This window comes from Equus quagga, chromosome 5 (assembly GCF_021613505.1).
Source record: "Equus quagga isolate Etosha38 chromosome 5, UCLA_HA_Equagga_1.0, whole genome shotgun sequence".
NCBI classification, from domain to species: Eukaryota; Metazoa; Chordata; class Mammalia; order Perissodactyla; family Equidae; genus Equus; species Equus quagga.
Genome location: NC_060271.1, coordinates 79,808,246 through 79,835,795, shown reverse-complemented (window position 1 = coordinate 79,835,795; position 27,550 = coordinate 79,808,246). Strand labels below are relative to the sequence as shown.

Here is a 27,550-nt window from a genome sequence, read left to right as displayed (position 1 = left end):
AGCCCCAACAGAAGCACAGTGCCGGGGCAGGAAGATTTAAGGACGTTTTATCCCCCACCCAACTCCACCCCTAACACATACAGTGTCACTGCGTGATGTCCCTTCTGTAAGGTGCCCACACCCAAGGAGGAGTTTTTCCCGCGATGGTCCTTGCAGGCAGCAGGTTTATTGTTTGGCATCTCAGGTCTTGGTTCTGCAGCAGGTCAGCCAGAGCAAAATTCTAGTGAGAGACAAACCACAAATGTTGAAAAACAAGGACCATTGCTGTGTCCACACAATGTATCTGTTCTGGTAATCTAGGCCTCCCGACCCTGTTTCTCCCCTCTGCCTCTGCCCCGACCCAAGCAGCTGCCTGGAGCTCCTGGCACCCCTCCCCCATCCTTGTCACATGCCTGGGGCCCCAGCTCAGGTGGCTGAGTTAAAGAGCTTTCTAGCGGCAAGTCCTCAGAGGGCTCTGTTAAGTGCCTCAGCATTGTCTTGAGCTAAGCTACTAGGCCTGGCGAGACCGTGGTCAGGGCAAGGGGCTGGGGAATGACAGGAAAGAACAGGGAGGGGGACCGGAAGCAGTCTGGGACCTTGGATACATCACACGAGACCCTTGAAGATCCCTCCCTCCCTCCCTCTGTCTCTCTCTCTCTCTGTCTCTCTCTCTCTTTCACCACCCACCCCCCGACACGCACATGCACAGCACAGCCCCTGAGCAGGGTTGTAGGCAAGCAGCCGGCTGATGGTAGTCCAGCCAAGGCTTGGAGCTCCTCTCCAAGGAGAGGAGGCAGCCCCATTAGCCAGGACAGCAGAGAGCCATCACGTTCGCTTCTGTCTTTGGCATAACTCGGATCAGTGGAGTCACGGCTGGAGTATCTCCTGTCTTTATTCAAACAGCCCTGGCGGTCTACCATGATAGGAATCCCGATTAGAAGAAAAGGGACAGCTCTCTCTGTCAAGCTAGCTCTCCTCCTTAGGGAACAAAAGAGGAGGGTAAGATGAATATGTGAGAGGACTAAGAAATGTCAAGGCCCAGAGGAAGCTAATTCTATCTTCCACTTCCCAAAGCAGGCCCAGCGTCATCCGGTATTTGAACACCTTGGCAACTCACTACCCCATGAGCTGTGAGGAAATCTTTCCTTATACTGAGCAGATTGGCCCAGTTTTCCTTCTTGGGACTACTCAGAAAAAGCCTATATATCTAATATAATATAGTTATTAATGGGTAATATTTGCTGAATGTGTCTTTGCACACTAAGTCCTTTGCACAAACTCTCTCATTTAATCCTCACAAAGATTCTATAAAGTAGGTATTATTTTTATATCCATTATACAGAGGAGGAACCTGAGGCACAGAGAAGTTAGGTAACTTAATCAAGTTCACACAGCTAGTAGGTCCCAGGCTAGGTGACCAACTGTGCTCATATACCCAGGACACAGGACTTCCAGGAAAGTCACAAGCAAACTGAGAGGAGTTGGTCAACCCAGTCCCTGGTCTTCCTGGCACTGGCACCCCCATGCTTAACCACAGAGATACCATCAAGCCACATACCATGCTGCAGGAACCAAGGCCAGGAACGGACTGCAGCTCCATGGAGGAGAGCCAAGGTCATCACAGCGCCAGCCACCAAGGCTACGAGAGCAAACACTGTGCCCACTGCGTCTTGGTGTTGGAGTCGCCAAGGAAGACACAACACAGTCCAGCACCAGATGGAACGACGCTTCACTCACACAGAGAAGAGACAGAGCAAGACCAACGTCAGCAGTGGGCGTCGGTCCTTCATCGCCAGCGGGTGCCCCCGACGGCGGGTGCGGCCGACGCAGGGCTCTTGGTCTGTGCACACACCTCTTGTGCCACAGCAAGGAGGACCCTGACCCCTCCTCTGTGGGGTCTGAAACACTGAAAGCTCAGGGCGTGCCTGAGGGCCATTGAGGTACAGGCTAAGCAGAACAAAGGAGCACACAGTGAACTTGAAACAGGGACAGACATTCCCACGCGGGGTGATAAGGCCAGCACAGGCTGTGTAGGCTCTTAATCTCTCAATGAGGAAGTGTTTCAGGCCCAAGGCCTGTGCTCACATGGCCCAGTGAGGGTAGAAAGACTGTGCGTGTGAGAATGCCTCTCCCAACAGGTACACCGCCTTAGAATATCCTCTCTGCAGATATTTCACACACACACACACTCCCCCCAAGTCCTCTCCTTCATCATTCCTCACAGGGAACGCTCTCACATCCCTTTGCCAGCCTTCTCCGCTTTTGCACACTTTTCACGGGAGCACACCCCTCTCCTCCCTGTGCTCCTGGTGGGCAGAGTCAGGCGCTCACAGTTGAGGGGAACGAGCAGGTGCAGGCTGAGGGACTGCCGCTGGATCTCCTCTTCTCCTTTTTCCTTCCTAACCGACACTCTATTTTGTTTAGAGCAGCAATGGACCCTGCTTTTCAAAGCAAAACAAAACTCTTTTATCAGCCTCAGCCCACCCACTGGAGGAGCGGGCGGTGGCAGGAGGAGGAGGAAGTAGGTGCATATGAAATTCAAACCACACGTGGGCACAGTGCCCACGGGGGAGCCCTCCTTGCCTGGGCGTTCTCTCTGTCTGTTCACACAGAGGCAAGGAAGCTTGGAAGTTCCTCCACTTTCTGTGGTGTTCTTGCCTCAGACACAGACTCCTCAGCCTCGCCCATTACACCTTGCCCCATTTTCCACCTGGCAGCCTCCTATTCATTCTTCAAGACCCAGCTCATAGATCTCCTGAGAAGGCTGTGAGAGCATGCTCATTTCTGTATCCCCAGTACCCAACCCAGGCCCTGGCATGAAGAAGTGCTATGGTTGGCAAGAACCATCCCACCTAGAAAGCTGGCCTCTATGCCAGATTTCTCCCAGGTCACACTCCACCCTTGGAGAGGTAGATCCTTGGCTCAAGCTAGCCAAACAGATTCCCTTTCCCAGAACTGGAAAGTGGGCCTGAGACAGAGTTGGATCAGCCTGTGTATAGTGTGTGCCACTTAGCCATTGAGATGCTAACTTGAAGCCTGCCATGTGGATGACAAAGAAGGAAGCCAGGCTGAGGTGCGAGGGCCTGGGCTGATGTGTCAGTAGGATACAGTCGGGGAGGTGTGGCCTGGGCCTTCCAGATCCCAGTTCTAGGCCCTTCCCATCCCCGCTACCTTTCCTCCCATGGATTCTATGAGGCACCACTGAGTTTCTGTTTCTTGCAACTCAAGAGTCCTAACTGCCCCCGGGAGGAGGTTCCCAGGGCCCAATAGATACTGACTCAAGGTTTGGGCCCCACCTCTCCTACTGCTGACCGTGTCGACTCTCCCATCATTGTCCAGCCCTGAGTCAGGTGGTTCTCTGTCCTGGCTGCACAACGTAATGACCTCAGACCAATGGAATCAGACTCTCTGGGCTGCCACCCAGGCAGCAGTGGTTTTTCAAGTCCCTCATTTGCACAGGGCTTCCACAGGGCAGCCAGGATAGGAACCATTGCCCTAGGGAGAAGCAGAACATAGGAGGCCATGGGGTCACCAGAGCCCTGGGTACCACACCCACCGCCCCCTCTCAGGTAGAGCTGTGGAGACATTGGCAGTGGAGGGGCCTGTGTTTGTGGCCAGCCCTGTCAAGCCTGCCTTTCCTCTTCCTCCTCTTCCTTCCAGCCCTTACCCAGCAAAGGGCAGCCCCCTTCCTTCCCAGCCCTACCGGCCATCCCCATGCAAGACACTATGAGTCATGGCTCTGGAACCCTAAAGAATCCTGCTCATCCTGGCCGCTGCTCTGCTCAGACCCTCCTCGACCCCACCCCTGCTTCACTCACCATGCTCTTCCTGTCCCTTTTCTCTGCCTGTCCAGTTCCTGCCAATTTCTCAAGACCCGCTTAACATCCCTCCTCCAGGAAGACTTCCTGAGTGCTCCAGCCCATCAAACCCCTTCTTCTCTGGCCTCCTGTTTGCAGCCAGAGTCCATGGTCTTCACTGGACTCATTTACTGCCTTCTTGTGACTTCTGGGCTTATTGGACTCTCTAGGAGTTGACACGTTGTCTCCCCAGCCAGTCTGTGAGACCCATGTCTGCCCACCCCCAGCCTGACCAAACCCCAGGCGAGGCACGTGGAGATGCTCAGAAGCCCGTGCCCGGGTTGCTGCTCCCAGGCCCTCTCCATCACCTCCCCCCTCCAGAGTTTCAGTGAGGGGCCCTTCCTTAGGAGGGTCCTGAGAGAGTCAGGTTAGATGGGAGCAGGCTTTCTCTCTCATGCAAAGATGTAACTGTGGCCACTGGAATGCATGAGTCGGGGAGGGGTCTAGATTACCTCTTAATTTCCTCCCAAACCTGAAATCTCTGAGCCCAACACACTGGATGAACTGCCTGTCCCAGTCACACTGACTGTCCCAGGCCCCTGCCTGCCCTTGCTCACCACCACCCTCCACGCACCTTCAGGGAGGGCAGCGGCAGTGATGAGAGTCTGAAACCACAGCCAGAAGTCAGGAAGAGGCCAGAATGAGCACGTGACTGGTTTTAGGGCCACTGGTCTGGCTGGCTGTACAGCAGTGGGGGTTGGGGGGGACGAGGGAGGTGGATAGTATGGCCAAGGCAAAGCTGAGAGCAAATCTGTGCCCACCAACAGCAGCAGAATTGTATCTCCTAGGAGCTGCTCGAGTCTCCTCGCCAACCCCGTTTGCAGCCTTGACGAGAGTGGAACAGGCAGCTTGTCCCCCGAGAGCCTCAGGGTCAGGCTAGGGAACAGGGTGTTACAGACCTCAGAAGCTGGCAGGAGACAAACCTCAAGACCCCTGGTGCACTCACACCCAGAAAGGTACGTTCACAGGGAGGCCCCCACACAGCCAGCACGTGCAGGGGCTACAGAGGGGCCTGGAGGCAGACATATAAGTGCAGGGGCCCCTAGGGACTCACTCATAGACATGTAAACAATCAGGAAGGTACCAGACTGACCTAGACACAAAATACACACATGTACAAGCAGACCAACAGACGCAGGCTCTCAGCAAGACACACGGACACAGGCTTCACACCTGATTCATCCTGAGACACCCAAATCAATCTTCCCCCAGTCGGTGGAAGACTGGCTGGTTTGGCGTGGTGACAAGACTTTTTCCCACCCATCTGCTGCCCTTTTCTTTCATCCACCAACCTCTCCTGGAGGCGATCTGAGGCAGGGCCAGCCTTCGAGGCTCTCTGCCCAAGGGCCGTGGGGTTTGGGAAATGGAAGACAAAGTCTAAAGCCAGATGTTGGCACCTTTGCTGGGGTCTGGACCCTGTCCCTTCCATGGAGAGGAGGTGGGTGGGGCAGTGAAGGCAGGCGAGGCTTCCAGCTTTCCCAAGGCCCAGCCCTGGTTGCTGCAGCAGGCCAGGCCTCTCAAGGGGAAGTCTGGGAGGAGAGACCATGGTCCAAGGTCTCCAGTGTCCCCCTCCAGCCTCTCAGTAGTCCCATCGCACCGTCTGCCAGCAGGTCCCATGCATCAGGGCATTCACAGGTAGCCATGCTTCTGGCCACTAGGACACAGCTTCCCGGCCAGTTTTGGGCTCTGGGCCCATGGTCCGGCCTGGCTGTGAGAGCCCTGTTCTCTCTACCTGGGCAGTAGCCTCTCTTGTGGCTGGCTGCCATATGGACACGGATTGGCAGAGCTGAGGGGCCCACCTGGGGACGGTCCCCAGCCCAGCACAAGCAGGGAAGGCCTCTGTGTACTGGAAAGTAGGATTGGATTTGGGGAGGGGTCAGAGCTGCCCCTCAGAGCCGAGCTGGGCAGGCAGATTCTTACTGAGGGCCATCCCCCTGTCTGGGCTGTCACATGTCACCCCAATTATGGCATCTCCCTCTTCCTCCTGTCCACACCACACACACTGGCAGCACGCAGTTCCAGTTCCTCTCACTCTGGCCCTTTGTCTATAGCCCTCCTCCTCCCCATATTCAACAGCCTGCCTCCTCCTCATTTAGGTCAAGGTCACCTCCTCAGAGGGGCCCTCCCTGATCACACTCTAAAATAGCACCCCTCATCCCATTTCTTGTTTCACCTTTCCTCATAGCACTATCAACTACATGTCAATATAGCAGTTTATTTGGGGTTTTTTTTGTTTATTTGTTTTTTTTCTGTCTCTCCCACTAGAATGTAAGCCTCATGAGGGACTTTGGTCTGTTCGGTCCTAGAATTCCCAGCTCTTACAAAGTAGGCATGAAGTAGACACAAAGTATGCACTAACCATGCTGAGTGAACATGAGCAGGTGTGCACATGCATATGACACACGAGTCCTAAATGATGGCCTTGAGCATGAGCACATCCACCACACACACGTACACACACACACACACACACACACACACGAGCTTGCACGCAGAGGCATGCATGCTCTCGTGTCTTACTTGGCCCAGCTCCCCAGATCCCAGGGGGAAGCATTATCACCCACGTTCCCCCATCCAGGCAGCCTCCAGCCGGACTCCACTCAGCACTCCTGGTGCTAACTCGGCCTGACACACCAATCGCACGAGGGGCTTCCCGTGGAAGCGGCGGCAAAGACACCACAGTTGTGGCGGCTGCTAATTGGCTCTGTGTTGGGCCTTGGGTCACCGCTCGGTCAGCCATGGCTGATACCTTCTTCCCACTTGTCTCAGGAAAGGCTCTGCTGTCCCCTCTGCTTAGGGCTCAGCAGGCCACTGAACCGCACATGCCTGGCCACGTGGGACCGGCTGGGCTAGCAAGACCCTCTGATGGTACCCCCACCCCACTCACTCTCGGGAGAGAGCAGAGATAGCTCAGTAAACAGGACTGGCCTTGGGGTGGGCGTTTGCTCAAAGGGTGTGGTGCGCTAACAAAGGTATGCAGAAGGTCCCAAGCCCAAATAGCTAAGCACAACCTGTTACAGTGCCTGAAATGCCACCATTGGAAGGACAGTCCTCTAGGCCAATCTTTGCTCTCCATTAGGGTTTCTCTTAAAATGCACATCCTCTAACTGTGGGGGGGGGGGGGGGGGGGGGGGGGGGGGGGAGGGTTGGAGGGCGGGGGTCCTGAAGAGTGGGAAGAGGAAACACCACTAATTGGAATATTACAACCAATTGATCCTTGCTCATATCCATCTATCAGGCCTCTAAGCTTGATATTGTTATGCCTCAGACACCCTGTTTCCAGGGATTTTCCATGGATTGCTTTCAGAGTAGGGACAGATGCCCCAGCTTGTCACCATCACACACCATCTCTGAGTTATTAGGGTTCTGGGGAAGGTGAAGTGGCTTTTCCTCAGCCAAGGCAGGGATCCTCAATGGGCGGCAGTCTATCTGACTTTCCTTTCAGTGGGTCTTAGGGGTGGAGAGTGGGGCAGTGCCCGGGCCACAAGAAAGCTCAAGACCTGGCTTTCTTTTTCCTATATGGGGGTGCCCACCTCACTCCCCATTTTCATGCCTCCAGAGCCCAACTGGTACCCTTTCACAGTTTTGCCAGAGCCCAAGCTTCCTCCCAGTTCGGGACTAAACTAGCTCTCACTCTCCATGCCATCTTCAAATCTTGCCTCCTCCAGGAAGGCTCCCCTACTGCTCCTCTGGCCAGTCTCATCTATAAGGGATATAGAGTCTTCCAGCAGTTATACAGGGCTAGTGGGCTACAGAGGAGGGCATCAGGGATGTTGACCCCCAGGTGTTGCAGACTGGGAGTCACCACACTAGACCTTTCAGCTGCCATTGATGATTGATAACAGAATAGACTCTCTGTCCAGGGGTCATTACATTCCTAAGGAAATCAAAAGAACAAAGTTATCACCTTATAGCAGGTGGGAGGTACTTATGCAAGTAGGGGCCATAAAATCTATAGAGCATATATACCTCCTAGAGGGTGCATATCCAGCTGGGTTAGCTAATCAGAAGTGATTCAAAGTTACAATATGGCTTCCTTTCTATAATATGGCTTCCCTTATGTCAACCTTGTGTTGAGCTGGTATCAACTTGAGAGATCCTTGTGCAGATGGAACTGTTTTGTCTCACAACTGAAGTGGTGGATACACGAACCTACACGTGTGACACAACTGTACAGACACAGACACACCAACACACTTGTGAACATGGGTACAGGTGAAACTGGGGAAATCGGAAAGATTGATGGGTTGTACCTGTCACTCTCTGGATTGGAATATTGTACTATAGTTGTGCAAGATGTTACCACTGGAGGAAAATGGGATCTCTCTGTACTAGTATTTCTTACAACTGCATATGAACCTATAATTGTCTCAGTAAAAACTATGATTTTTTTTAAAGAAATGTAATTTTATAAAAGGGGACTATGAGTTCCCCACATTTGCCAAGGGGCAAGGCAGGAGGCTGGGACAGAGGAGGCTCCCCCTTTACCCCCCTGCCCACCCCACCCTTGCAGTGGGAACTTCCAGGGACCTCTTCCAGAGGAGGCCTGTTCTGGGAGAATCTGACATCAGGTCTGGGCTGCATAACCCACCCTACTTCGAGTCCTTTGCCCCTTTCTCCTGGGACATAGAACGTTGGCTGTTCAGAAAGTTCTGTGTCCAGGGCTTCAGCTAGGCACCAAAGAACAAATCCTGATGAAGGAGTGGGACAGGCCGCGGGGTGAAAGTCAGTGAAACGTATCCCACTGGCTTTGCATGTCCCAGACTTCCTACAGGAGGTTCAGCCTCACCGCCCTCCCTCCATACTTATCTCTGCGTTTCCTGCTGTACCACAGTGTCAGGAGAGCTAACCGGGTGGGGTCAGATGACAGAATTGGAAATTCTATGATTATTTGAGCACCAGTGGCCTAACCCATCATGACTCAAAGCACGTACCAAGTGCCCCTAATCCACGGAGTAATGGGGCAGTCTGGTAGAGCAGAAAAGGCTTTAGAGTCAGAGAGAACTGGGCTCAAACCCCAGTTTGGCCCTCTTTGAGGCCCCTCACCTCTGAGAACTTCAGCCTCTCTAAAATGGGCATACAGTTTATCTTAAAGGGTGGTGTACAGTTAGGTGACATGAAGCTCCTTCTCTTCTTTCTGATTCCTTGAGACAGCAGGATGAAGGGAGAGCCCTGGAGCCCAGGAGGAAGGAACACAAACCTCCTTGACATCTGCCAAGGGGACAGTTTCCAAAAATAGCTATGTGGGCTGGGCAACTGGAGGCTTCATGGGGCCTGGAATCTCAGGAGATGTCAGAAGACTGGGCGCAAAAGAGCAGAAGCCCTGATGGGAAAACTGCACATCTCAGCAGACGCCCTGGGCTGTCCCTCCTTACTGCCCCTGCAGCCTTGTTTAACCCGGCCCTCAGATGCAAACGAGAGGAGCTAAGAGGAGGATGACTCTTCAGTCTTAGTTAAAACCTGAAATGACTGAATTCACCTGTAAGTGATTAGATTAAGAGTGGAGAATTGAGACAGAAATCAAATTTGATTGTAAGAAAATCATTGCATTTTTGCACCCCTGAGTTTGTGGTCTATAAAAATCGGACCCGCTACACAGGCGCACATTTTCATATATGTACTTCTAAACTGATATACACAGACCATGGATGTTTCACACACGTACAACATCCATCCACTGTGCTGGTAAATGGTTAACAGTAGCTTTCTGGAAAACAATAACAACTACCTGATTTGTAGCAGTTGCTGATTTCCGTGTTGTAAATACTTACACCATGGCAATTTTGAGCCACCAACATGATATCACCGAATGGAAGTTAGAAAGACATACACAATTAGCTCTTTGAGAGCTAGGCAAGCCAGCTCCAGCACAACGCTGCAAAGTTACCTTTCTACGTCTATGCCTCTGCTCAAAAGTGCCTAGATACGCAGGATTGCTTAGGTTTCTTTAAGAATCGAAATTCTAATTCTGTACATATCCTAGTAGAGAAAAATGCATAATTTTTATATCTCAAATACATGCGATGTAGACACATTAGTCACTTAGAAACATATACAAAGACAAGTTCACATTGCCCTGGTATGAGTATTCATAACACAGAAACACACAAATAAACATGTATACATTTACAGACAGATTGATACAAGCCAAAACATGCATATAAACGCAGACATAGACACCCACATGCTCAGGAAAAGGGAATAAACCAACCTGATTTTCTGGGTTTGCTGCCCTGGCCTAAGGCCCCACGCTTCTCAGAACCAGATCTGATCAAGGCAGATAACGTGCCTCTTTTCCTTCTCTTCCCTCAGGTGGCTAAGAAGACTAGAAGGGCAGACTGTTTACTGTGATTCTCCTACAACTGCTTCTGCACTCTGGGGCCTCCGTGCTCCCCGCCCGGCCACTCCTGCCCCTTCTGGGTTGTTCCTGGCGGTCCTGCAGGTCTGGAAGAGCCCTTCCCTTGCTTTATAGCTATGAGCGTCTGAGTCCCACCCCCACCCTTAGTAAGGCAGCCCCTCACACTCTCTCTTTCATTGTAGGAAAGCCAACTCCAGTCTCTGTCTCGGCCTTCATCCCACATCAACAGAGGGGAAGGTCAGCATGACCCCCCACTTGGATCCCTCCCCATGACTTCTGCTCTGCCCTGTCTGTTATCACAGACTGGCAAAATTAATTTTAATAATATGTAATTTTAACTATCTCCAAAATATTATCATTTCAATATGTAATTCATATAAAAATTATTGGAGACAGTTTTACATTCTGTTTTGGTATTATATCTTCCTTGTTCATCTCCTGCCTGGGCTACGGCCCCAGCCTTCTGGATGTCTCCCTCCTCCAGGCTCTTCCCTCCCATTTGTTCTGCTATAAGGAACCTGAAAGATTAATCACCCTAAAGCACAAGGCTGAGGTCACACACGTACTGATAACTTCCCAATGCAGGACAGATTAGGGCAAGATCCTTTTGAGGCCCCTTGACCACTTGCGCAACTCCCACTTCCCCATTTCACAATTTCTCTTCTGTTTTCTCCAAACATCTTTCTCTATCCAATCTTTTCTGCAAATTGTCTCTGCCACAGAATCTGCTTGCTCTCTTCTTTAATTCACAGTGGAGCATTTACTACCTCTCATGTTTGTGATACAGTGCTTTATCATTTATAAGCCCTCTCAAAACTATTTATGGACCTCCTATGATCTGCCTGGGACTGAGGTTAGCCTTGGAAATACAGTGGTGAGTAAAAACAGATGCGGTGTGTTTTCATGAACCAAGTCAACAAAACCTCTTGAGGACCTTGGGCCCCAAAGTCCTCTGCCCAAAATCATAAGTGGATTTGGAAGGGAAGATATTTTTCCACTGTCCTTTTTATCTTCCCTAACCCCTCATGGAAATACGGCCTCCCTGGAGTCTTGGGGACAAAGTGGAGAAGACAGAGAACAAGAATGCGGCTTGCAGATTCTTAGAGGATTTTACCAACCTCTGAGCATGCAGCTGCTGGGATGTTGCAATTCCAGCACAAAGGCGCAATACACTTTCACAAGACCAGACAGAGGTTAACACTTGTCTGCACTGTAACATCTTTCTTTCTTTCCCATTACAGTAACTGCCCACACCTCTAACAAGCAACATCTATCATTTGTGTGAGCCTAGGCTCATTACTTTGATTTCAGATCCTCAGTTTCCTGACTTATAATATGTGGTTAGAAATCTCTGATATTTTCATGGGGTTGTTAGAATGACCAAACAAGATAAAGATACATAAAAGAGCTTTGTAGAACTATAACATACAACACAAATGTATAGTAGTAGTATTAATCTTTTATTCAATGACGTTTTCTTCTTTAAATCAATCATGTGCCATTATTTATTCATAAACAGGCACTTAGTGACTTTGAAATATTCTGGTCTGGATGAATAGGAGACAAGACATAGAACAGTACTGTACAATAGAAATACGTGAGCCACAAATATGAGCCACATGTGTAATTTAAAATTTCCTAGGAGCTACATTAAACAAGATGAAAACAGATTGGCAAAATCAATGTTAATGATATGTAGTTTTAACCCACTATCTCCAAAATATCATCATTTCAATATGTAATTTATATAAAAATTATTGGAGATATTTCTATATTCTGTTTTGGTACTACATCTTTGAAATCCTGGGTGTATTTTACACTAACAGCACATCTCATTTTGGACTAGCCACATTTCAAGCGCTTAGTGGTCACTGTGTTGGACAGCACATGCTAAGAAGTAATGTGAATAAAAATTAGTTATGATCTGTGTAGTACTTTATGGTTTCCCGAACTCTTTTAACATTTAAATCTCGTGTTAGCCTCAGTAGGTGGCTGTTTATCATCTCCATTTTGTGGATCAGCAAAAGCAGTAGCAATTATGTGTAATTCATCCAAAATTATCAGCTAGTAAATGGTGAACTCAATCCTTGTCTTCAAACCTGGGCACTTTCTCTTTTGCTCCCTTTTCTAAACAAGCAATACAAAGGGAAACGTGAATTTTATCTTACATATAAGTTCCAAGGCTCATTGCACTAGCACATGAAAAGCCACATTCTCAAAAGCTTCCAAAAATCTCCTCTCCTCCAAAAATGCTGCCAAGTTTAATCTCACTAGAATCAGCACCATTATTGTAAAAATATGTGTCTGTTGGATTAAGCATCTTCCAGCTCTGATTGTTATGGATGTAAATGATATAGGTGAATGTGAAAGACGACAGGAGTGGAACCATACTAAAACAGGGCCGGGGCAGCTATTCCAGAGGAATTGCCTTGCACGTCTTCTTTTCTTTAACTTCCAAACTGGACCAAACAACCAACATTCCAAAGAAGCCAGTAAGGACAAAAACATCCTGTTTGTGAAGACTAGTGGAACCGGAATTTATTCACGTCCTGATCGCTAACCAATAAAGGAAGCACAAGTCCAGCCTTTTGCCTGATGATCGAACCTCAAACCAGTCTATGAGGCATAAAACTAGCCTGACCTCATCTAGCACCACTGAACTCTTCTTTAATACAACTCACCTCATCCTTCCTTTTCCCCGTAAAAACCCTAAGCCCCCTCTCCTGTAATCGGGACACTATTTGGGTTTCTACCTGAATCTGTGCTCTTGGAACTGAGATTCTTTGATCCCAAATCAACGCTTTGCCTCTTAAACTGCTTCTGTTTTTGTAGGTTGACGGGAGGATAAAAAAAAGCCTATCCCTCTCTCTGATTCACTATCACGTAGTGATTCACTTTTTAATTACTCTTACAGGTTACATTGTAGTGTTTCAGCGTCCCAAATGGGTAAGAAATAAGGTAAAGACTCCTCTCTTCTAGTTTAAAAAGCACATATACGCCAAATGTTCATACCGAAGCATAACCAGTCAGGGAAAGAAGCTCCTAGCGCAGGATTTCCCTATAAGAAGAAGGCAGGCAAGCAGGGGGCATGGGGATGGGAACGGGGGACAGGCCAGCTTGAGGACTGCCCTGCGAACGACTTGTCCCCAGGCTGATGTTCCCGAAGAGATGCCAAGGGCAGCTGACCGCCTCCTGGCCCGCGAAGCTGCCCCTCGCGGGCCCAGACACGCCCGGAAGAGCCCGCGGACGCCCGCAGGAGCCCCAGCTCGACTCCCAGACCTGGCCAGTGTTTTCCCGCTTCGCGCTCCCTTTCCTTTTTCCGACCCTGTTGTAAGGAAGGGGAGCGGGGTGGTGGCTGGAGGGCAACAACCGGCTTGTAAAACCGTATCTGCTAGTTTGCCGGGTAGTCTATGCCCCGCAAACACCCTGCAACGAGGAGCTGCAACGGGCCGGTGGTACGAGCTGGGCTGCCAGGACAGCCTGGAGGGCTTTCGCCCTTCCCCAGGCAGCCTCTAGTTACTCCCGGGTACACGGTCACACGAGTACAGAGGGACGCCTGCGTCGGTGTTTGTGTGTGCACGTGCAACTCCCGCCACCGCCGGGCAGGTGTTGGATTGAACATTAGGGTTCACAGCTTAAGGGGAGGCCTAACGACCCCGAGACTTGCTTGCGCCGCTCCCCTGAGCCCACCCCGCCACCCGGTAGGGGGTCTTGCCCTGCGTGCGTCACTGTGTGCGTCACGGACAGCCTACGTGGCTCACAGCAGTGCGCACGCGCCAGGCTGGGCTGCCAGCAACTTCCGGGTGGTGAAGGATGGGCAGGGCGGTGACGTGTCCAGCGGGTCCCACACGGACACCCCTTTCTGGCTCCTCCGTTTGGGCTCTGGTGTCCATCTCCGGAAGTAGGGTCCCGGGGGTGGGGAAGGGCTGGCCGGGTCCGAAGGCGCCGCTGAGGCCCGCACTCGCTCAGCCCGAGGACTTGCCGGGGCGGGGCCAGCCTGTGGTTCGCGGCGCCACGCCCCGCGCACGCGTCCTCGAAGTCAGCTGGACCGCGCTGGCCTTCACGTGACGCGGGGCGGTGCCGAGCGGGCGGGAGGGAAGCGCCGGCCGGAGGGAAGCAAACGGCGGGAGCGGCGGCGGCTGGAGCGGTAGTATGGCCGCTCTCTACGGGGGTGTGGAGGGGTGAGTGCGGCCGGGCAGAGGGAGTCCGGGTGGGCGGCCTGCAAGCGGCCTGGGCCACAGTAGGTCCGGGGGCGGGACCGAGGGAAGGCTGTGGCCCGGCCCGCAGGCTGGTGGTCCCCCGCATCAGGGTCTGGCCACTTTGTGCTTTTGGGCTGCGTGGCCTTGCGGACGAGGGGTGTGTGCACGCGCGGCGATGCCCTTGAGCGCGCGGGCATGTGCCTTGCAGGGACTGCGTGTACCACGACCACACCCCGGGGGGGTCCTTTGTGTTTCACGGCGGAACCACGCCCCTTTCTCCCACGAAAGACCTGCTTCAACGACCCCCGCTGGAGAAGTTCCTTTTACCCGTTCCCGACCCCGCAGAGAGTTTTGCAGAACAGGTGTCAGGTGTAAAGTTGCTGGTCTGGGGGGTGAGGAGTGGGAGTGTGGTGGCAGCTGTGACAAAGATCTTTGCCGGAGGGTATCTGGGAGCTGGAGCAACTCCGAGCCAGAGTGCTAGCCTATCCTGATGCCTGAAACCTCTCCATTTTTTCGGCACTCCAGGCTCCTCACGCTAGATCCAACCGTCTGTTATTCTTGCGTTTTTCCTGCTCAGAAGCTTCTCTACTGGGCTTTTCGTAATAGCTCTTGCCCCTCGATTTGAATATGGGCAAGACTTTTGCCCTGTCTGGGCTTCAGTTACCCCATATGTATAGGGAGAGTGATGAAGGAGATGATCGCCAGATCCCCTGACGGTGACAACGTTCTGTGAATCGGGGTGTGTCAAATCAGGGCATAACAGGGGGTGGTTGTTGTCTCAGCCAGGGCACTTCCTTTTGAATCTGAGATTGGATCACTTCTTTGGCAGCCACATCTCGCTGTTGACTCAGAGACCCCAAGGTCTTTTTTTCACATGCATCATTAAGGTTAATCTCCCCCATCCTTAATCTATTGCACTTTTTAAAAGAGACTAAGTACAGGAGTTTGCATTGATCCTTGTTATATGCCTTTGTAAGATGTGACCCACTTTTTCAGTTTGTCAAGAGATTCTTTTGGACGTTCAATCTGCCACCTCGTGCATTAACTGTCCCTTGAAACTTCTTGTCGTCTTTGAGTTCGGTCAGCAGGTCTTCACTGTCCTCTTCCGATAGTCCTAAAAGTACTGATGAATAACGAAACATACATCACTCCCCCGCAGACCTCCCTCCAAACTCCCACTTCCCTCAGTAATAAGCATTTGACCATTTAGTTGCTTAAGTAGGTATAAACTCTCCCTGCCATCTGGTCAGGATTTCTCACAAGGGTGTCTTGAAGACCTTGCAGCTGGTGCTGAGTCTTGAAAGGCAGCCTTTAGCTATTGTGAGAGAAGCAGAGAGATGTGCCATTCTCTTTAGTCACATTTACTGAGTACTGCCTCTGCCAGGCCCTGTGCTAGGCGTGAGACTAGATAAACGATCTAGAGCCTAACCTAATGGAGCTTGTAGTCTAGCAAGAAGCAGGCAAGAAAACTCCTAATCACACTGGATACAGAGGAATTTTTGAGAGTTATGGGGACACTGACATGGCTTAACTAATGGAGCCAGGTGGGGAGGGCCACACTTCAGGGGTTTCAAGGATTAGGTGATATATAAGTAGGGTCTTGCAGGATAAGTAGGACATCCCCAAGGGAAGCTGAGCAGGAACTATGTTTCAGTCCAAGAACACAGCAGACACCAAACCACAGAGGTGGATTTGGGAATGGTGATTGGGTTTGCTAAAGCGGTCACCATTGCCCTGGACTCTGTCTGTGACAAGTACTACACAAGCTTAGCTGAACCTGCAGGTTTTTCTGAGCAAGACTGAGTGCCCCCTTGTGTTCTGTAGGGGAGGCACACGGTCCAAGGTCCTTTTACTCTCAGAAGATGGGCAGATCCTGGCAGAAGTGGATGGACTCAGCACAAACCACTGGGTAAAGGCCACACTGAAGGGATGAGCGGGCTTGGTTGTGGTTTTGTTCTCTGTAACTCCTGTTAAGGTGGTGGCTGGGGGCTCGTACAGCAGCCTGTAGGTCATGCAAGCCTTCTTAACTCCTCCTTCCCTTGATTGGGGCCAGCTGATCGGGACAGACAAGTGTGTGGAGAGGATCAACGAGATGGTGAACAGGGCCAAACGGAAAGCAGGGGTGGATCCTCTGGTACCTCTACGAAGCTTGGTGAGTCTGGGGTAGAGCCTGAGAATTAAGTCACAGTGACGCTGAGACAGCGGGTTTGAACTAGATGAGTGAGTGACTTGCAGAGGGAAAGGCTTTGAGGGCTTAGTCTCTGGTCTAGAAACTCACATGATCTTATTCATTCTTGTGGCTTCAGTTGTCGCCTACAAGCCACAAGGATTGGAAGAGCACAGAGTTTTGGAGAGCCACTGAGTGCTTGGTTTGCATCCCAATTTTGTCATTTCAACAGCTGTGTGACCCTAAGCAGGTTACGTACCTTCTCTGAGCCTCAGTTTCCTCATTTGGAAAATGCAGATAACTAGCTATCTCAGAATTGTTGGGAAAGTAAAATGACATGATACATCCCAAGGTGGTTAGCATAGAGCCTGATCTATAAGCACTTGTTAAAATTTAATTAATTAATTAATCAAAATTAAACGTTAGCCGTTATTCCTAGCTCAGACCTTTCTCCCAAGTTGCTGTAGCTCTGGCTAGTCCCTGGACATACCCTCAGTGAGATGTTCTGCAGGCCCAGTGTGTATTCCATGGAGTTTATCTTGCCTCAACTTATCTCACTGCAACTTGCTCTCCTGCCTGATTTTGCTGTTAAGGGCACTCCTGTCCTCCCAAGCTCGATACATGGCATTATTGAATCTCCTCTCTCCGTCCATTCCTGGTCCAGGTTCTTGCAGCCACATCCTTCTCATGGGTCACTGTGTGGGGTGGAAGGAGGACTGGGGCTACATGAGCAGGATGTGCCCAGATGTAAAGAGCAGGGGGCAGGCATCAGGAGGGGAGGGGGTTGAGAAAGGAGCTGGGTCTGGGGCCCTGCTCGCTCGCTCGCTCGCTCACCTCCCGCGTGGCCTAGGGCCTATCCCTGAGCGGTGGGGAGCAGGAGGACGCGGTGAGGATCCTGATCGAGGAGCTGAGGGACCGATTTCCCTACCTGAGTGAAAGCTACTTAATCACCACCGACGCCGCCGGCTCCATCGCCACAGCTACGCCGGATGGTGAGGAGGTGGAGGGATGGGTGAGGTTGAGAACTGGTGTTACTGGGAAAACCCTTTAGATGTAGCTGGCAGAACTTGCTTTGCAAATATCTGGAAGGTGGGCTCCATACTCCCCCCAGTTCTTTTCATTAGCTTAAGTCCCTGTCAGAGCAAGGACTGGACAGGAGGGGGCAGGAAGGGTATCTTGATGGGAAGCAAGGAGTGGAGTCAAACACGACTCCGTTCCAGAGCAGGGCGCCCCTGGGGCAGTGCAGTGTTGAGATGCGGCTGGCTGGTGAAAGCAGTAAGTGCTGAGAAGAAAATGGGAGCAGCTCTGTGATGGGAGCGTGAACAGCGTTGGTATCATGGAATGGGCATTTGAATCTCAGCTCCTATTTTGCCAGCTGTCCCATCTCAGAGAAGTTATGGAACTCTGAGTTTGTTTCCTCATCTACAAAATGGGGGCAAGTGTATTCATAAGGTGGCTTAGGGTATTGATTGAGTATCACTGTGTGGACGGGGTGGTCCCTGGCACATAGTAGTACCAAATAAAGCAGGTAGTCACTTGAAGGCTGGCTGGGCAAGGAGACAGACTCAGGTTCCTCTTTGTCCCCCAGCGAAGGGCTCTTTGTGATTGGAGTTTCTATGAGACCCAGGCCCTCCACCTTCAGGCAGGAAACTAGTTGGGCTCGGTTTCTACAAAACTGGGTGGAGATCCCTTTGCCTGGGGCTGGTTTCTGTTCCGTCTTTCCTCATTCGGAAGCTGTGCTTTGTGCAAGGCCTTGGCCACACTGAGCCTCCTGTGCCCTTTTTCCAGGTGGGATCGTGCTCATCTCTGGGACAGGCTCCAATTGCAGGCTCATCAACCCTGATGGCTCTGAGAGTGGCTGCGGTGGCTGGGGCCACATGATGGGGGACGAGGGCTCAGGTGAGCTCATGCCAGCAGGGCCTCCCTCAGGGTCCTGGACTCTTCCCTTCCTGCGTCTCCCCATCTTCCTCTCCCCTACCATCGGCCAGTTGACCCCTTGGGACTCTCTGGGGACAGCTTCTGAACTGATGGTTCTGAGTAAAGAATAGTGACTATCATAGAGATGGGAATGCTGAACTAGTGGCTGGTCTTACTCTTCAGCAGTGATTTGTACCCAGGATCCAGATTCATGCCTCAGCATAATAGATATTGCCTACCTGTGTTGACTTTTGGAGTCCTTAGGGAGGAGTTGACACTATGCAGGACAAGGCCTCAGATGCCAGGAGATGCCGTACCAGTCTGCTAGTGAGAAAGGGTATAGAAACTCCACTCACCATCACCTCTTCATCGGAAGCAGGTGTACATTTTCATAGGGGCCCTTGGGGTCCAACTCATGGCAGTGACTCCAGTGGTTTGACTGACACCAGACTGACCTTGTTTTATTTTTGGGTAGGAACTGGTGTGACACAGCCTCACCTGTTCTGTCTTCCCCCTCCAGCTTTCCCTTCTGCTGATCAATCAGATACAGTTTAATTAGAGCCCCCAGGCTAGGAATTGGGACACCTAATTTGCTGTAATACCCAAGGTGGTCACTAACACTGTCTAGGTCGGGGTTTCCTTCCCTGTGAGCTCGGGGAGTTTGCCCCATCTTAGCCTTCTGCTCTCTGCAGCCTACTGGATTGCACACCAAGCAGTGAAAATTGTGTTTGACTCCATCGACAACCTAGAGGCGGCTCCTCATGACATTGGCTACGTCAAACAGGCCATGTTCAGCTATTTCCAGGTACTCCCTCTGCCCCTGGTAAACACTCACACTTGGGATAGGGCAGTGGGAGCTGAGCAGGAGTGAATGCAGGGGAGGCACTGGGTGAGTGAAAGGGAAGTTGGGGTGAATTGTGGATCTGAGTTGTAGGATGGAGAAGTCGTAGGTGAGGACAGGATTCACAGTGATGTGGGCAGTGCGTTCCAGGAGGGTGTCAGGCATGAGGAAAGGGTAGGCTGGGGATAAGACTTCATTCTTGGGCAGCTAGATGCTGCTGGGAGGTGAAGGCAGATACCGTTTTAGGCTGGAATGAGAGGTGCAGGGTGAAATCATGAGACAGTGCACACAGAGACAGAGACAGCAGGTACAGTCTGAGCACGTGTTGGACAGTAGGCTGCTTCTGGCCTGTATGGGTCAGAGAGGAGAACTCGTTAAAGAGGTGGGCAGGGAGAGTTCTTGGGGAGGGACAGCCTCCTACCCAGGGCATTGGAGATCGACTGTCCTTGCCTGGGCCATGCTCATTTGTAGTGGGTTAGGAAACAGCGGCTGTTAGCTGGACCAGAGGTCAAAGGTGGGAGAGGAGAAGGAAGATAAGTTTATTTGATAGACATCTCTGAGTGACAGCCATGTAGGTGAGCTGGGGCCTGGACCAGGGAAGGAGATTAGAGATGCTGGGAAGTAGGACCTGTGTTCTCATAGCTCAGGGATTGATGATTAAAGAGGAGCTCTGGCCTGGGCCACGGTGAGGAATAGGGAGGGACCAGGAAGAGAAATCACTTCCTATAGCTGATAGCTTAACTCTATCCTGACTCAGCAGATTGGTTCTAAACCCTACTAATATGTCTACTGCTCCCTCTTTTTATCCTTTAGTTGTTCTTGTAAAGTCATTGCATGGGTTAAATGAGATAGTGTGTATAATATGGTTAATACATTGCTGTAGGGGCTCAAACTTTAGCCCTCCCTTCTCCATTTTAATAGTGTGTGCTGGGCAATCACTGGTTCCTCAGGACCTTCAGAGGCGTTATGGCTGTGTAAGTTTGTTGGAGTGGAAGAAGGACCTTCTTTGGTCAAATAAGTTGGGGAGAAACAAATAGATTTCTTGGGTCAGGACTTCTCAGAGCCTTTAATTTGCTAATGTGCATTGTGACTCTAAGGGAAAAGGTCCTTAGATTCCTTTAACCGAAAAAGTCTTTTCACGAGCACCTCAAGGAACTATAGAACACACTTTGGTGAGCACAGACCTGTGCTCTGCTGCTCCAGGCTAGTCTGTAAGAAGCAGTGGAGTCCATGTTGGGAAAACAAAGAACTTTCCTCAAATGAGAAAGCTAAAATCCTTGTACTCTCTAGAGCTTAAAAAAACAAACATGGGCCAGCCCCAGGGGTCTAGTGGTTAAGTTTGGTGCGCTCCACTTGGCGGCCCGGGTTCAATTCCTGGGTGTGGACCTACACCGCTCATCTGTCAGTGGCCATGCTGTGGCAGCGGCTCACATAGAAAATAGAGGAAGATTGGCAACAGATGTTAGCTTAGCTCGGGGTGAATCTTCCTCAGCTAAATAAATAAATAAATAAATAAATAAAATCAACAAACCAATGTTACTGCATTTGACAAAAAAAAGAAAGAAACCCTAAGGAGACAGTATCATTTCTGAACAGAAAGCCATATATGTAGTTATCATCTCTTTTAAGTGATTGCCACTATGCTATCAGTTGTCAGCTATAACTTCTCTAGGAATCCTATCAAAGACACATGAGCTTCAAAAGAATTAATTTTTATCAGGTAGAGATGGATAATATCTGATTTAATAAAAAAATTAGAACATCTAATTTTTTGTTTTCCCTAATACATAAGTATTATTATTTTTTTTTCTGAGGTAGATTGGCCCTGAGCTAACATCTGCTGCCAATCCTCCTGTTTTTGCTCAGGAAGATTGCCCCTGAGCTAACATCTGTGCCCATCTTCCTCTACTTTGTATGTGGGATGCTGCCACATCATGGCTTGATAAGTGGGGCTCGGTCCAGGCCTAGGATCTGAACCAGCCAAATCCCAGGCCGCCAAAGCAGAGCATGTGAACTTAACCGCTATGCCACTGGGCCAGCCCCCATAAGTATTCTTTTATTAATTAATTTTCCTCAAGAAAAGAAGGAATACATTTTTTTATAAGGTCAAGTGATCAATGTATGAAAAATTTATATTAAGCAAACTAAATAAGTATGGCTTTAAAAATAAAACAACATTATTCTAGCTTTTCTAACAGTAGAGACATCAGGAAGACCAACTTGGGTGAGCAGATTGGGAATTTTCCTTCGCTTCTAATGACTTATCTTGTGTCATTTCTCTGTCTCTCAGGTGCCAGATCGGCTAGGAATCCTCACTCACCTGTATAGGGATTTTGATAAATGCAGGTTTGCTGGGTTTTGCCGGAAAATTGCAGAAGGTACTGGAGGCTGGGCAGGGTTTTATTTGGCTTTGTTCCCCAGACTTCCCTAATTAGGGGGTGGAGTAGGGTTCAGATGGGGACTGGCAATTTCCCTTTGACCAAGTGACCTCAGTTCTCTGCCACCATGGGCCTTAGTTGGAGGCTGAAGGACATGTGGGTTATGTTGACAGTTGTTTTATATAACCTATGTTGACAGCTATCATGGCCTGTGCAGGCTGTATGTCTGTTTCTGAGAAATTTATAAAGTAGTTGCCCTTTGGGCAAATCAATAACTTTTTCTTTTTTTTAAACCAATGATATGTAAAGAACTAGGAGATCATGGAGAGGTTAGGCATATTTGGTTGGGTGTCAGGAGAAGCTGAACCATAGGGCTTGTACATTACTCTTTCTCCACTTTATGGTCCATACTCCCTTAATTTGGATTCTTGCAGCCTCAGGGCATTGTAGGCCCCTCTTAGATCCTGCTGGACTGAGACCCTTTCAGAGCAGAGCTGGGAAGGGGCTGACCAACAGCAGACTGTTGGAAGTGGGTGGGGGCCCCGGCAGGAGCACCAGCCACCTGCTCGAGTGGAGTCCTGGGTGCCCAGAGCTGAGAGACCTTCAGGGACAGACTCAATAACTGAGCGTAAGCTGGAATACAAAGCAGGTGCCAGTGTGCTCTGGTGGGGCTGCCCTTCTCCGGCGCCTGGAATGAGCCACCTCTGTACAGGACACCCCTCCTAGGCTGGAAGTGCCTGGTGAGGGCAGGGGCAGTGAGGACGGAGAGGCAGCTTTGGAGGCTTGCTTACCCACATGCCACGAGGTGGGCATCCATTCCTGACTTAGACGTCTGTTAGTGATAGGTGGTCCCCCCATTGCTGCCCTGCAACAGAGAGAGAGAATAACTCAGGACTGGCGGCTCCTAGGTATTCACCACTCCCTTCCCTTCTCCTCCCACAGGTGCCCAGCAGGGAGATCCCCTTTCCCGTTATATCTTCAGGAAGGCTGGGGAGATGCTGGGCAGGCACGTTGTGGCAGTGTTGCCTGAGATTGACCCGGTGAGTTGAGGTGGGAACTGGAGACTGGGAGCTGCTGGGCCGGATTTGGCCTTTTCTCATTAGGGATGGGACTGTCCCATCAAACTTTGTAAATTGAATATGATTTTAAATGAACTTAGGGTGTGAGAAAAATTCTGTAGAAAGTCTGTAACAAAAAAAGTTCTTTGATCCAGTGCCTCCCCTCTGGCTGGTCTGTAATCTTTATATGTAGTAAATTGGTTTAATGTGGTACATGCACGGTCCCCTTTTCGTCAGTCATGCTTCTGTTTCCCCTGCTTCTTTCCTTCCTCTGTATTGTTGTTTAACCCTTTTCTTTTCCCTTCTCTCCCTTGCCTTTATGAATCTCCCCGTTTTCCTCCCTTTTTTTCTTGAGTCCACTTTCTGGTTCTTGGCTAGAGGGAGAGTAACTGAGATAGGGTGGGCTGACCTTAAGAAACTACCCCCTTTAGCACTGGAGAGGCTTTGTCGCCCCCAATATCCATTTCCGCTCTCCGCCAGGTCTTGTTCCAAGGGGAGATCGGCCTCCCCATCCTGTGTGTGGGCTCTGTGTGGAAGAGTTGGGAGCTGCTGAAGGAAGGTGAGTATGGGGTAGGGGCAGGAGGGAGCAGGCAACGGCAAGGGATGGGGCTGGAAAGGAGGTGGCCCAGGAAAGCTGCTTGCCCCAGGGAGGACCTGGGCCCTGAGGCCTGGACAGGCTGTTGATGCTTCAGGCCAAGGCCCTCAACTTTCACTCTGCCAGGGAGCCTTTTACAATGTCCCGTCCAGCTTCCTTGAACTCTTAAAAAGATGTTCTTTTCCAAAGGATTTATTAAATGAGCCCCACTTTACAGATGAATCTGACTTAAAATCAGAGCTCTGACCAGCATGTGGTGACATCCCCAGTCAGCATAATCCTAGCCAGAGAGAATGAAACGTGCCTTCTTCATTCACCCTTGCAGCCTTGTTTCAGGTGGCTGTGTGATTTCCATTAGACTTTCTGAAGTAGCTTGAGGACCCCTGTTGCTACCTTGGAGTTCCTGGCATCGGCTGCTCGGCAGCTGCTGGCTCCAGTAGCCCACAGCCGTTACTGGGCTCACAGACCCTGGTGCACCATCTGTTAGGGACTCGGCACGTGGGCCCCTCTGGGACTCCACAGGAATGCCTCCAGGCCTGGGCTGCTGCTTTCCCTCCCTCTTTGTCCCCTCCTCCTCCCTGGTCTCCACCAGAAGCTGCTGGTCTCCTCTCACCCCTGTCCTTTTTCTCCAGGTTTCCTTTTGGCGATGACCCAGGGCAGAGAGATCCAGGCCCAGAGCTCCTTCTCTAGCTTCACCCTGATGAAGCTGCGGCACTCCTCCGCCCTGGGCGGGGCCAGCCTAGGGGCCAGGCACATCGGGCACCTCCTCCCCATGGACTACAGCGCCAATGCCGTTGCCTTCTACTCCTACACCTTCTCCTAGGGGGCTGGCCCAGGCTCACCCCCTCCAAGCCCAGTGGACATTGGGTGCTGGAAGGGAGGAAGCTTTTTCTTCTTTTCCTTTTTTTAAAAAAGAGAAACACCTATAGAAGAAAATAAACGCACTTTACCCACTCCCAATTGGATTGTGTTATCAAGCACACTTGCTGTGTACATCCTCGGTGCACCTGCCAGCCCATATCCCAGAAGGCTCAGGAATGGTTTTAGCCCAAGGTTTAAAGCCCCACCCCTAGGTGCTTGGCCCATGGTCTGGAATCTGTCCACCATGCAGTTGGGCAGATAATTTATCTGTGTGCCACCCCTGCCCCACATTAGCGTACTTATATGCTATGTGGCTGCCACTTAACCTGTGATCTCAGTTTTCTCCTATCAAAGTGGGTAGTGATCCCTGCCTGACCATTTTCAGTGAAACTAAATGTTCTTCATGCAAAACATCACCGAGAGTAACCTTAGACATACCACAGTCTCCTGATAGTCCCATGAGGATTTAGGGGACAGGGGACAGTTTTAGTCTGGGAGAATTTTTACCTCACTGGATATGGTACTTAGAGGTAAAAAGGCACATTTTGCAGTTTTTCCACTTGAATGAGTTCTCGAGAGGTTATGAAGATGGCCAAGATCTAAGAAGGGCAACCAGACAAGTAGGTGGCCTACCTGTTCCTAGCAACTCCTAGCCTGTCTCTGCTTAGTGTTTGACACTTCATGTTTGTTGTGTGGCACCAGGCATGATGAACATCTGTGAAGAGCAGACATGGTTCCTCTGGATACTGTGGTTTGATGGGTAAAGACAAGTCCAAAGCTTTCTGTTCATCTGCTCATGCTGCTTGGTGAAGTGTATAAGGCACAATCTTTTTTTTTTTTTTTCCCAGGAAGATTAGCCCTGAGCTAACTGCTGCCAATCTCTCTCTTTTTGCTGAGGAATACTGGCCCTGAGCTAACATCCATGCCCATCTTCCTCTACTTTATATGTGGGACACCTACCACAGCATGACTTGCCAAGCGGTGCCATGTCCGCACCCAGGATCCAAACTAGTGAACCCCGGGCCGCTGAAGCGGAATGGGCGCTCTTAACCGCTGCGCCACCGGGCTGGCCCCTAAGGCATAGTCTTGATCCACAGTGGCTGCCTCTACAGTGTTGAGAGTATGAGCCGTTAGAAGGCATGGGCCATGTCCTGGACATCAGTTCTCAAACTTACGTGCATCAGTTATTCTAGAGCTGGTTTTAAACTCAGATTTCTGTCTTCTCCCCCTTCCTAAGGTGTCTGATTCAACTGGTCAAGGATGAGATGGGGAATGTTCATTTCTACTAAATACCTTGGGTAATTTCTGCTGCAGAGGTCCAGGATCTGCACTTGAGGGAGCTCTACTTGACAGCTTTTGAGTTCTGAGTAGGCCCCAAAGGGGTCGTGGATACTTGTTTCCTAAGTCAGATGACACTGTTATTTCACAGTGTGGAACAGAAAGGCAGCCACTCTCATCTCATCACCTCTAGCCCAACACCGCAAGCTGGAGCTTTCAGCAATAACAACTCAAGCCACGTCCCTTTTGAAGGGACAGCTAGCCATAGTCACATCTAGCTTGGGTCCAAACCACTGGGGCCCAACTCTCAGCAAGTCTCCAACACGTCATCTGGTGAAAAGGTTGTAAAGAGACAAGGACACAGAGGAGGTGCCTTTGCTCTATGTCGTAGTCTTAACACTAATGAGCAGTGAGCTTAGAAGTATTTTTACATGATCTCAGGACCAAGATTTAGCAGAATTTTGGATTTAGAATCTAAAACTCATCTTAGTGAAGAGTTTGTAGATAGAGACCTCCTTATGTTCAGGATACAGCCATCACTCTTCTTTATCATTGTCTAGATTCTACTATTCCAATTTGGACAATGGAGGTTTTAGAGCAGAGCAAGGAGCACATCTCGATTGATTTTTCAGTCCCAGCACATAAGTGTTGAATAAATGTTAGCCGAGAAAATGAAGCTAATGTTAAAGTCAGATGTCTTCCTAGTTCCTTTAGCCAAAGGGGATGTGATGAGGTAGCTTATTCTCCAGTTAGTAAGACTATCAGAGGTTGCCGTGCAGAAAATCCTAAGTGATTTTTGATGCTTCTCCCCCTTTAAACTCATCTCTGTCCCTAATAAGATATCAGGAGCAATTAATGGGATTCCGTATTCCCAAGACATTGGAGATATGTATATTCATCTCATCTGTGCCTGTTAACAGCCTTGTGACAAGGCAAGAGAGCTTGGAACAAGAATTGGACTCAAATGAGGCTTGTGTGACCTCATGAACAGCACAGCATCATCTGTACCATTCATTCAGCATACTCACTGCATGTCTTCTAGCTGTGATAGGTGCTCTAAGGATTGAAAATGAGTATACCCTTACACTTTATACCAACTGAAAGTTGGTGAAGATTTATAGAACTGCAACCTTACAATATCTGAGCTTTTCTGTAACGTACTTCAATTAAGTTTAATGAAATCTATAAAATGAATACAGCATTCACCTCTTCAAGGATGTGAATAGTTCAGGCCCTGTATATACATCACTAGTATCTCAAAAAGCTATAAATAGGCAAGTCAGGTCAGATTTTTTTTTTTCTGGTTTTAGGAAGGAGGCAAAGAAATGAGAGCACTCAAAGCAAAACCCATGGGCTATGGTCTGGTCCAACAATCTTTTTACCATATGATAAAGCCCCTCAGAGAATCACTGGGAGGTTCAAGCTAGGTGTAAACTAAGTAAATACGAATTACCAAACTAATCTCCAAACAGCAGGGACGACGTCTGCCTGTTAACCCAGTAGCCCTGGTACCTAGGACACTGCCTGGTACCTAGCAGGCTCTCAAACTTGTTCAGTCGTTGAAGGGTAGATAGAGAAGCCTTTTGTTTTCTAGATAGGAGTCAGTTTTGCCCAGAAACAGGAGAATAACAGCTATCCAATTTCCCCTCAAGCCCAAGGATTTCCTGTTACCACCTTTGTTCAAAGCTGTACACATTATTGCCACCATGTATTAAATGCCTATTATGTGCCAGGCAGTATTTTGAAATTAAATTTGGTCTAATTTTCACAAGAGCCCCAGGAGGGAGTTGTCGCACCTTTACAAATAAAGCGACCTTCAGGCCACTGGCACAAAGTGGTGGAGGCGCGATTCACCCAGCTCTGTGACTTCCAAGCCAATGCTTTTATACTATTTTGTAACACTATTTAGAATGGAAAATTATGCAACTAAAACTATAATCCATCTTGAGACGAAAACCTCTCACAAACATACACATACCACCCTGTATATACACACATTCACCCCCTGTAGTATGGTATATAATGACTCACTCTCAGGAAAAAGGGTACCACTGCCATCAAA

The 27,550-nt window shown here is 50.0% G+C and overlaps 1 protein-coding gene across 5 annotated transcripts; it reads left to right on the top strand.

Moving 5' to 3' along the window:
* Positions 1 to 13,333: 13,333 nt before the first annotated feature.
* NAGK (N-acetylglucosamine kinase) lies at positions 13,334 to 24,303 on the top strand. Of its 5 annotated transcripts, none has more exons than XM_046662635.1 (10): positions 13,334 to 13,476; positions 16,218 to 16,302; positions 16,447 to 16,545; positions 17,411 to 17,552; positions 18,349 to 18,459; positions 19,170 to 19,282; positions 21,609 to 21,696; positions 22,639 to 22,736; positions 23,235 to 23,313; positions 23,982 to 24,303. In XM_046662635.1, the coding sequence occupies exons 1-10, from the start codon at positions 13,349 to 13,351 to the stop codon at positions 24,170 to 24,172; spliced, it is 1,134 nt and encodes a 377-aa protein (XP_046518591.1). In that variant the 5' UTR covers positions 13,334 to 13,348; the 3' UTR covers positions 24,173 to 24,303. The 5 variants fall into 5 exon arrangements, with proteins under 5 accessions (XP_046518591.1, XP_046518588.1, XP_046518593.1 ...); XM_046662632.1 differs by having other exon boundaries at positions 13,334 to 13,524; XM_046662637.1 differs by lacking the exon at positions 13,334 to 13,476 and adding an exon at positions 14,198 to 14,375.
* The last annotated feature ends 3,247 nt before the right edge of the window (positions 24,304 to 27,550 follow it).

Excerpts from the sequence above, each read along its gene's own strand:
- NAGK (XM_046662632.1), top strand. The coding sequence starts at position 13,349 with ATGTTCCCGAAGAGATGCCAAGGGCAGCTGACCGCCTCCTGGCCCGCG. Across the intron at positions 21,697-22,638 it reads TTGCCGGAAAATTGCAGAAG|GTGCCCAGCAGGGAGATCCC; the intron begins GTACTGGAGGCT and ends CTCCTCCCACAG. Across the intron at positions 23,314-23,981 it reads TTGGGAGCTGCTGAAGGAAG|GTTTCCTTTTGGCGATGACC; the intron begins GTGAGTATGGGG and ends CTTTTTCTCCAG.